At 46.1% G+C, this 10,851-nt stretch overlaps 1 protein-coding gene across 2 annotated transcripts in view; it reads right to left on the bottom strand.

Moving 5' to 3' along the window:
- Positions 1 to 2,461: 2,461 nt before the first annotated feature.
- Fkbp15 (FK506 binding protein 15, 133kDa) overlaps positions 2,462 to 10,851 on the bottom strand; it is a 65,403-nt gene continuing 57,013 nt past the window's right edge. For both annotated transcript variants that reach the window (XM_005382688.2, XM_005382689.2), the window contains exons 22-28: positions 10,410 to 10,565; positions 9,424 to 9,576; positions 8,383 to 8,502; positions 7,736 to 7,843; positions 6,749 to 7,461; positions 5,689 to 5,785; positions 2,462 to 3,110 (exon numbers count right to left, since the gene is read on the bottom strand). In XM_005382688.2, the coding sequence (XP_005382745.1) occupies positions 3,033 to 3,110; positions 5,689 to 5,785; positions 6,749 to 7,461; positions 7,736 to 7,843; positions 8,383 to 8,502; positions 9,424 to 9,576; positions 10,410 to 10,565 (1,425 nt within the window). In that variant the 3' untranslated portion in view covers positions 2,462 to 3,032. The remainder of the gene's footprint in view (positions 3,111 to 5,688; positions 5,786 to 6,748; positions 7,462 to 7,735; positions 7,844 to 8,382; positions 8,503 to 9,423; positions 9,577 to 10,409; positions 10,566 to 10,851) is intronic.

Below are 10,851 nucleotides of genomic sequence, written 5' to 3'. Positions count from 1 at the left end.
CCTTTAGGACTGCTTGGCACGTTCTCAGGTGTGCAGGGAACTGGAAAGCTGCCCAGGGCCTCAACAGGTGTGAGATTTCACTGGGGGCTCAGCCATCCATCAAGTCCTGCCCTAGGCTTCTTCCCCTGTGTACTGCTGAAATTGGACCTTCGTGGGTGGTCAGTAAATGCCTCAGTTTGGCAGTCCCTAAATATGGTTTTTATAGTAGAGAGAGGTCTTAAAAAGTTTTTTACCTTTAGGCCATAGAGTGATTATACATTAGACTTAGTAAACAATCCACTGCTGTGTTTTCTACACCCTTTAGAGCAAAGTCACAAAAAGTGCTATTTTCCCTACTTACTTTTTTTACTTTTGATTGAGGTAGGATCTTGCTATGTTGTTCAGGCTGGCCTTGACCTCACTATGTAGCCCAGGCTAACCTCAGACTAACAGTGATCCTCTGGTCTCAGCCTCCATGTACCAGCATTACAGGCATGCACCATCACTCCCAGCAAATTTTAAAACATGTAACAAACATCTATATTAGTAGGTAGTGTGTGCCAGGCAGTATTCTAAGCACTCTACAAATATTAGTTCATTTAATTCTCACAACAAGCTAGAAATTATTCTTGTCTCCATCTTACAGATGAAGTAGCTCAAGAACACAGAACTAGTCACGCAGTTAATAGGACACAGAGGCAGCTTTCACTCTGTCCTTTTTTTTTTTTTTTTTTTTTTGTCTTTTGAGTACTGAAGATTGACCCCAGGGCCTCTGCACTGAATAAGTTATAACACTGGCCCTTTTAAAATTTTGACACAGGGGCTGGGGTTTAGCTCAGCGGCACAGCACCCGCCTGACAAGCGCAAGGTCGTGAGTTCGATTCCTAGTACTGGAAGAAAAACAAAGCAAAACGAAAGAAGTAATGTTAAAATTTTGACGCAGGGTCTTGGCTAATTGCCCGGGCTGGGTTCAAACTTGTGATCCTCTTGCTTCAGTCTTCCAAAGTGCGGGGTTTACAGGCCTGTGCCACCACGCCCAGCTAGAATCTTTCTCCATCAGCTCTGTTTTCATGAGGGGGCCGACCATGAAAGGGTGAGTAACTTGGCTGAGGCCACAGAGCACTCAGGGAACAAGGAAGTAAAGACTGAAAAACACTTTTTTTTTTTTTTTCTTTTTGTCTTTTTGAGATAGAGTCTCTTATGCAGTTTAGGCTGGTCTTGAGCTTACTTTGTAGCCTAGACTCTTCTCAAACTCACAACGATTCTCCTGCCTCAGGCTCCCAAGTGCTGGGATTACAGGTGTGGACCACCACACCTGGCAAAAGTGTGTTCTTTATGTCGTACCATAAAGGGGTAGACAAATCTATCTCCAGAGATGCCGGGCAGGGCCCAAAAGCCTGTACCTTTGTTAGTACATGTCTGGATACATGCGTACAGTCATCTGGGGAGCTGATGTATATACAATCTTGGTCCTTTCTGCATGACTTGTTCCTCTCAACCCCAAGGGCAGTCTGGCAATGGTGGTGACCAAGAGCCCAGGCTCTCCAATCAGACAACCAGGAATTGGATCTCTATTCTGTGGCTTGTTGGCTATATAATTCTGGACAAGCTGCTTTACTTCTCTAAGCCTGATTCTTCCCTATAAAAGTGGATAACCCTTCAAGTCTCCTGCAATGGCTGTTGGAGACAAGACAATCTACGTTCACTGCCAGCCAGCAGCACCTATTTGTTAAATAACAAAGGTTAATACCTGGTTTCTCTCAATGCCCTCCAGGCCCATGTTGGGGACACAAGCACAAAGCCTACAAAGGTGATGTGGGGCCAGATAGAGAGGAATTTGGGTTCCTATCATACATTCATTCATTTAGACAAGGTCTTACTATGTGGTTCTGGCTAGACTTGAACTCACTATGTAGCCCAGGCTGGCCTTGACCTCACAGTGGCCTCCCGTCTCAGGCTCCCAAACGCTGGGATTACAGGCATGCATTACCTCACCTAGACAGGTTCCTATCTTATCAACATTTAGTCAGTAATATTTTTATATTTGAAGACTAGTTGCACGCTCTTTGGAAGAGCCTAAGATAAATAATATGGTCACAAATATATTCTCACTGCTGTTCTCTGCATTAATCCTGGCCCGGCGATTTCAGAGAGAATGAAGCTGCTCCCAAAATGAAGACTCCTTCCGATGCCAAGAACAATGGAAATTGGGAGCCCTCTCACCTTCTCTCATGGTTTACTTGGACAAGTGCCTTAAGGAATGTCCTCAGATAACCATGAGTGCCTGAGCCTTATGCAGCTGGGATGAGCTGGGACAGGTGGTGGTAACCTCTTTGGAAGCCTCAATTTCAGGTTAAGGTACCAAACGGAACAGGTCACAACGCTTTTGTGCACATTCACAGGTCCATTTACTACCCTCACCCTTAGGTTCCCAAGAGAACCACTGACAGCTCTCAGAACCAATTTTCCCCCAAGGACCAAGTCAAGTTTCATTAGTCATTTATTTTAATTTTGTTAATTTCAAATACTCATTGACCTCATGTATAAGACTTAAGGCAGAGAAAAAAGGTACATATTCTACGATAGCAGGCCAGGCTGCTGACTAAACAGGGATGGAGATAGTGTGGTCTCCCTTTGGTTCTCCAGGGAGACCTCCCCACAGGACACAGGTCTTGTTGCTGGGACACAGCTAGGCTCTGACAGACAGATGAAGTTGGGCTTTCAGGTCAGTCTGAGAGTCAACGAAGAGAAGAAAAAGCTTGGAAGAGGGCAGGACTCTTGCGGGTGACTGGCTAGAGAGGAACTTTGCAGCCCTTCCTCCACATGGGCCTTACAGGCAAGACCATGGTTGGCTGCTCCAAACACCAGCTCTGCAGACAGAATCATGATCCTCTTCACCAAGTCAGGTGGGGGCTCCCAAGAGGCTAACTCAGGTATCTGAACTGCTCACCTTGACTTCACCCTGTGGCTCATCTAGACCCAGGGCTGGCTGTGCAAAATCATGCTTATTGGGAAGGGCTGGTAGAGAAATCTGTGCACAGTTTCCTGGGTCTTCATCCCAGCCAGTTAATGTCATCGTCATCATCGTCATCTCCAGAAAGGGGTGTTGGGGGCGGGTGTCCCTTCATGCTCTGACAAAACAGGAAAGAGTAGTCAGTCCTCACTTGTTCCCGCCCCGATGGACTTCCTGCCTGTGAGGTGAAGTGGTTCAACATCCATTCCTGGCTCCAGATTGGAAAGGTGGTGTACCAGAAGAACCAGCCCAGACGCCTGCAGCCTAGGCTTCCAGATAAAGCTGAGACAGCATGCAAAGACGAGAGCAGTCTTGCAACAGAGACAAAAAGACCAACTTTGTTTGGCTAATTTTGTCATTTATTTAGGAAGCACATGTATTGATTTGACAGATTTTCCTCTCATTTGGTAACTTACACATTTCCTGTGCAGAAAGAGGAGTCACAGAGGAGGGTTGGGAGTAGGACAAAGAAACAGAGAATCAGAACAGCCCTGAGAGGGGAGAAAGGATGCAGGAAGTTGACGGGAAATTGGGAAGAATACAAATCACATCAAAAACAACAGCTGTGGCCTAAGATACTACCCTGACTGGCTCTGGATGTGACTCCTTTGAAAAAGCGTTGAATTTAGAGGCTCAGCCACACTCCCAAGTGGGGAATTCCCAACATGAAAAAAATCCAGGGACACAGGGCCCAGCTACCCACAACCTTGACTTCTCTCACCCTGTTCCTTCCAACCAGACAGGAAGATAAAGGGGATTAAGGAGTGCTATGGCTTGGATCTTAAGTGTCCCCCGAAGACTCTTGGTTATACTCCCTCCCACCCCTGCTGGGTACTTCTGGGAGATAGTGGAAACTTTTAAGAGATGGGACCTAGGGGGAGGCCTTAGATGGTGGCAGGGAACCCCTGGAGGAGACAGCAGGACCCCATACCCGCTTCCTTGTTCTCTCCCCTCCACCACCATGATGTCCGTGGCTTTGTGTGGTTTTGTCATGTTTTGCCTTGCTTTAGGCACAAAAGCCACAAAGCCAATTAGCCATGGACTGAAGCCTCTGACACTGTGAGCCAAAATAGACATTCTCTCTTTATAAGCTCAACATTTCAGGTGTGATCTGACAGTAAAAGAAAGATGACTCACACAGGGGCCATGTAGAAGACTCTCCCAGCATTTTCAGGACATGAGCTCCTAGCTTTTTCTCTCTGAACTGGCAGGGAACAGGTCCCATGGGGGCAGTGGGGAGTTGATGCTAGAGACAGGCATGAACCAAACAGTCTCTGTGAAGGTACTTTCTGCTCAGTAAGCTCATGCTGACCAAAATCAGTCTCCATGCAGGCCAGGCCCAGAGAAGGCAGCATATACAGAGGCCTCTGAGCTAATCCCACTCTCCACCTGCTAAAAGAATTTGTACTTCTCTGGGCATTAACTAGATGATCATTAAACTCTAACAGAACAGGACTTAAGTGTAGCTCATACCTTCTGTTTTCTTTTAAGGCTCTGGCTCTACCCCTTCACCCATAATATAACCTGAGTTACATTACTGAACCTCTCTGTGCCTTGGTGCTCTGATCTATAAAATAGGTAAGAGTGTCTACCTTACTAGATTAGTAGAGGATTAAATGAGAAAGTGAAATAGTTTTCGCTCCACACAAGCAATAGATGTTAACTTAGTGATGGTAGCATTAACACCAATAATATACTGCTAACTTAAGAATTCCAACTTTTTTTCTTTTTCTTGGTTTTCTCGAAGCAAAATTTAATTCTTGAGAAAAGGCTAATGGCAGGAACTGGTACACTTCCTTCAAAACAAGACAGGCAAAAGAGAAGGGCTCTGGTATAAACAAGCTGGCTCCCAGATCTGTCACTGTCTCTTGGCAAAATGCAAAACCCACTCAATGATACACGATGGAACACAATCAGCCCCCATTCAACCTCACATTTCTTCCCTGGAAATGTGGACTAAACTTTATCTGGGTTCTTCACACCACTGAAAACCCATCACAGCAGTCACAACAGCCCACAGCCAGCCCCTGTGCTTAGTCTAGCACAACAGGGCATGGCAGGTGCAGGAACTGGGGCTCCAATCCAGGCCCTGCTAACAGCTTACTCTGCTGGCCTTACACTCTGGAAAGCCAGGCGACGTCATCTATCCTGAGCCCATCTGCTGCCCAGGTGTTGTGAAGACAAACAAGGCGGCAGCTTGGAAGTGAACCAAGTGCCCAGAAACAGGTATCTTAGGAGCCCGGAGTTTCAGACCCCATCCCACCACTCACTCCTTGCGTGGCTTTAGGAAGGTTATCCTTCTGAGCCTTGGTTTCTTTGTCTAAGGGTATCAACAAGGTAATCTTCTAAGTCCTTCCCAGTCCTAAAATGTAAGTAATATCCTAGCAGATCCGGGGAAAGCGGAGCTTTAGCATGTCAATGCAGGACTAAGCAGTCCACCATTCCTCACTTCAAGTAGAACTAACGGCTATGTGGCCAGAGACTCTGATTCTCCTTCAAGAGTAAAGTGGTATCTGACCATCCCCACCATGCTTACAGAGCTGCCCTCTCCCAGCCCCAAGTCTGCTCCTGCAGGGCCCTGTACACAGAGTCCAAGCAGTGGGCCACCAACACACTGCACTTCTCTTCTCCGAGCCAGTGGGGAAGGGTCCCCAGGTGTTGGTGTGCGGGCCTGGCAGGGCCTGGGATTTCCTTACCACCTCATCTTCATCCTCCTCCTCAGGCTGTGCTTTGGGCCTTGGAAGTTTCAAAGTTGCTCCTGGAAACAGTTCCTCCACTTCATCTCCAGAACCACTGAAGGAAAATTAAGTCACAGACCATGTTGCTGTTCCTGCTCTAGGCCACAGGGCTTAGCAGCTATGAGGATCACCAGTCCTGGGCTAAAAATCCCTCTGGAACTCCTCCCACCTCCATGCCAGTGGACCTTTCCACAGGCTATCGCTAGAGGAGTCCTCTGAAGCTAAAATATCAGACATTACTCTTCTGCTTAAATCCCAACAGCTTCTCACTGAACTTACATCAAATCCAAACTTTTAGCAGTGACACAATCTCATATATCCTGGCCCTACTTGGTTTTCTGACTTCACCTTAACACCATTTACCTATTTACTGTAACTTTTTTTCTTCAGTTCCTTGATTGTAACATGTTCCTTCCCACCACAGGGCCTTTGCATATGCTTTTCTCTCTGCAGTCTCTTCTTCCTGCTCTTGGTATGGATGGTTCCTTTCCATTCTCAGGTCTCAGTTTTGAAGTTTAATTCTCAAAATCCTTTCCTAACCACCCCATCTAATTTAGAACATCTCATTTTAGTCTCTATTATAGCACCTTCTTTCTTTCTTTTAGCACCTACCCTACTTTTATAATACACATCTTCCCCACTGGGCTGTAAGTTTTTATTTTAATTAATTAATTAACTTTTGTTTTAAGATAAGTCTCACTTAGTTCAGGCTGGCCTTAGACTCACTATATAGCTCAGGCGGGCCTCAAACTCATGATGATCCTCCTGCCACAGTCTCCCAAGTGCTGGGATTATAGGAATGTACCACCATGCCCAGCTGAACTGTAAGTTTTTAAAACTCATGAACCACATCTACCCTCCCTGCCATACCATCAGCACAGCTCCCACAGAGAAGTGTTGTAGAATACATGAATGAATGAGTAATCTAGTCAGTATCTAAGTGATGAGTCAGCAGCATCGAACAAAATAGAGACAACCTCCACACACAGCCGCTCCCACTGCACTCAGAGGAACATACCTGGAATGCTGAGAGTGGTGGCTGGGTCTGAGGGTGGCCTCTACAGCTGCAGTACTGGCCTCTGTGCTTGATGATGCTTCGGAGGAGCCCAGAGAGCTAGTGACTGCCTCATCTCCTTTGAGCTCTGGGGGCTGGGGCTCTCCTCCCAGGCTTTCAGGCTCCAAGGCTGGTGGGTTCCCTTTCTCTGGATCTGGAGTCAGTAACAGTGTCCCAGAGCTTTCTTGTAGAGGGCCCTCTGGAGCTATTTCCCCAACATGCACCTTTCCCAGTGGGCTGTCAAGCTTGGCTGCTGTTAGGGAAGCAGCAAGTGTCTCCTCATACTCAGAGTCCACTGTCACAGGACCTGGTGGCTTAGGGGGAATTGAAGTTGGGGGCCCTGGGAATCTGTGGGCTGGGATGCGAGCTGCTTCAGGTGGGAAGGAACCATCTCTGACCTCTGAGAGCATCTCTGCTTCTGAGGGTGCCCTTTCCCTTCTCTGTCCCCCATCCTGGGGCATGGAGAGCACTTGTGGAGGTGACGAGACAGCCTCGACTACCTCCTCCAATGGCACCACTGGAGCCTCCTGTCTCTCCCTACCCAGGGATGCTAGTGACAGCCCAGCAGTGGCTGAGGCTGGCTGCTCCTGGGATGGTCTCTGAGGCTGCTCTTCTTCCTCACTGCTGCTCTCTTCCTGTTCTCCTTCCTGCTGGTTCAACAGCTGCAAAGTCACCATCTGTTCAAAAGCCAAGAAGGAAGAGACTGTTACTGAAAGAAGACAGCAAGCCATGCCAGTTCCTCAGTCCTCAGTAACACAGCTGTCTGCTAGTTCAAATGACTGTGCTTCTCCTTTTCAGAAGACGCTGGCAAGTCCAGCCAGCAACAAGTCATTCCAAGAAAAACCAATTACTGATGAATAGCCTAGTGTTCTCACTCCTGATCCTTTGCAGATATTTAAAAAAACAAACTACCCATTCCAGTGGAAACAGTCAGCAGCTAGCTGGCCATACCTTGATTGTATTCATGATGGTCCCCAGAATGGTTCTGCCATTGTAAGATTCCTCCAGCTCAAACTCTCCCCTCAATGACTGGAACACCTGGTTCATGATCTTCTTGACCTGAGTGATGATCAAAAACATGTTGCCAAAATCAACTCATTAAGAGATGCATTGAAATTCCACAGAGGAGTTTAGAAGACTAAAATGATGCCATCTTAGCATTCTACATAGCTGATCATGAAAAGAGATACTAAGAGCTGTCTACTATTAAATAACAAGCACACTTTAACAGAGGGTCAGGCGCAAGAGTTCCCTGTCAAGAGCACGCATGTGGTACGTGTGGCCAAGACTGTTAAAGACCATTTATTGCTATCTCCCTTCCACCAATGAGAGGGGTCACGAATGACAAGGATTAGTGGGCAATGGATGCTGGGCATAATGCCACCTTCTATTCTCCTGTTATTCAAAGACACTTCCTGTATGTGTCAAAGGCTCAAGAGGACCCTTTTGGAATTGCCAGAATTGAAGGTTCTAAAGGTTTAATTTTTAAGTCAGCCACAAAACATATTGGCCACATGCTTTCTGAATGTCTGATATACACATTCCACCCCTTGACGTGATACAGCTTACTGGTTCTCTGAAATATAGTACTAGCTCACCTTCTCTGAAGGGTCAGCAGCTTCGACTCTAGACCTCTGGGATTTGTTCTTCTCTAGTTCCTTGTTGTGCTGTTCATTTTGTTCTGCAAGGGCTGTGACTTGGGCTTGGAGGGCTAAACACTGCAAAACAAACAGACCAGGCTGTGGGCTCAGGAACCTGGACTACTACCTAAAGGTCAGGAAACCTAAGTAAAGGAGAAATATTGCAAGTATCAAGCCACAACCTCGCGTAGGTCTTGTGGGGTAAGACATCCTCAGCTCTTACCACAGACCACTGATAAAGAGCAGTCTATTTCCTCGTCACTCAACTCAAAAAGAGGGAACAGGTAAGAACTACAGTCACATAAACATTCAACATTAGCAGCAACCCATTCACCTCCAAGATGGCTTCAAAGATCTCTGAGTTAAAAGTTTTGACTAGATACTTTGAGGAAACGAGCTGACCTCCAGATAACGGACTTTCATACCACGGCCCTGAGCTACCTTCTACCTCTCTCCTTTTCATACATGAAGGCTTGATCCTATCTCCATGCCTTTGCACAGGATGTTCTGTCTCCTTATCTACTTCTCACAGCCACTTGTTCTTGGCTCTGTTGAAGAACCACCTCCTTTGGGAAGCCTTCCCAATACCCCTAGGCACTTCCTCTCCTTGGACCCACAGCACTTAATGCAAATCTTTGTTTCCCTTCATTAACTGGGATTCTTCAAGTCAGAGTTCTTTGTGTGCCCTTTCTCTGGCACAGTGACTGGAACACAAGTGACACTCAATACATATTTGCTGAATAAATAAAGGATCAAACAAAAATGGAAGACTTGTTTCTAAACACTAGTGCTGTTTTTAATTCTTCCAGGTCACTGATCTGTCACTTCACATCAGTATATATAAAGATAACTGACAAACTGAATAGTAATACAAGCATATTTTTGTTTTCAAGCTATTAACATGTCTAGGATCAAAGCATCTACAGGACTTGAGCACCCTGCTGGCCTCCAGTCAACTGAGCTGCTTAAACTGCCTGGCGCCGGGAAAGCAGCAGCTACCTTTTCCTGAAGGTATGTCAACTTCTGCTGGTGGGCATCCCTCTCCGCGCACACCTCCTGGTACTGCTGCAGGTGCTCATCCTTGGCAGAGGCCAACAGATGCTCGCACTTTGCTTCCCAGTGGGTCTGTAGCTCAGCTTGCACTACAGACAGCTGCCAAGAGAAAGCAGAGGTTACACCCTGGGGGGGCCTGTTGCACCGAAGGGAGCCCATTAAAGAATGGCAAAGAAACAGGCAAAAGAATATGCGAATGGCCTGGATTTAATCAAGAAATAACAGCCTGAAAGACCTCAACTACTTTTTAAGTAACTGCTTTTTAAATAAAGGAAAGCATCACTGGTTGTTAGGACTCCAAAAGTTGCTCCCACCAGATAAAGGTGTGACTGTCCAGACAGGTCCCTGGAAGGCAAGGCCTTAATGTGAACCTTCTCAGTGTCTGCACCCTGAACTCTGCAGGTTCAGAAATACTTTTTTTCTTGCCAAAATTCCCAGAGGTGATTAAATTGAGGGCACCAGTGCCCTCTACCTAAATGGACTTGCACATAATGGTTTTAAAGGTACAATGAGAAAGACTGTTGCCAAAAGGACTGGACATCCAGCTGTGTCCTGCCATTGTCCAGGATTTCTGACTTTTGGGGGATGTTTTCAGTTTTACCTGATTAACTAAATAAATCTCACCTTTTCAAGGTTGATGATATACCTAGAGGACATCTAGCCACTGAGGACTTTACATGGTTAGAATTTTTAAGAGATTTTTTTTCATGTTTTACTTATATAATTAGATATTAATGAACTAATCTTTTAAGGAAAAAAGATTCTCCACTTGATTTCTGCTCTCCTGCATATATTTGGATTACTTTTTTCAACCTTTCTCCAAGGTGAAGAATATCAACTGGAAGAAATGATACTAAAGGATAAGGAAGAAGCAGAAGTTTTTCTGAGTCCTTCACACCTTTTATTCCTAGAGAACTTCACTTTCCCAGTACCTGCTCTGCAGCTGCTTGGTCTGTAGACACGCGAGTCTTTTTCAAGAGCTGTCGAAGTTTGTCCAGTTCCTCCTGGTGCAACTTGCGGATCTCATCCATCTCCTCCTCAGCCTGGCAGCGCTCTTGAGCTGACTTCTTTTTCCTTTCTGAGAGGTTCTTAAGAATAAGAGAACAACTATCAGCTCTAGCTAGTTACCAGAAGATAAGTGGGGATGGTGGTAGTTACTTAGATGAGTCTGTACTCCTTTTCTGGAATTACGGTATATTTCACATTCTTGGCTATGAGTAAGAAAAAATGTGATAACGAAAAGGCAAATAAGAACTTTAATGGTCTATTAAGAGCTAGAGCTTGGGGCATGGTCTGCCTTCTCCCTCTGGCCAGACCGTCATCTCCATCGAGGAGCCCTGGGTAATCATGACTATGGAGGAACAAGAAAACAGC

The sequence above is a fragment of the Chinchilla lanigera genome, unplaced genomic scaffold, assembly GCF_000276665.1.
Source record: "Chinchilla lanigera isolate Chin_1 unplaced genomic scaffold, ChiLan1.0 scaffold00018, whole genome shotgun sequence".
Lineage (NCBI taxonomy): Eukaryota > Metazoa > Chordata > Mammalia > Rodentia > Chinchillidae > Chinchilla > Chinchilla lanigera.
This window is presented reverse-complemented; position numbering and strand designations above follow the sequence as displayed.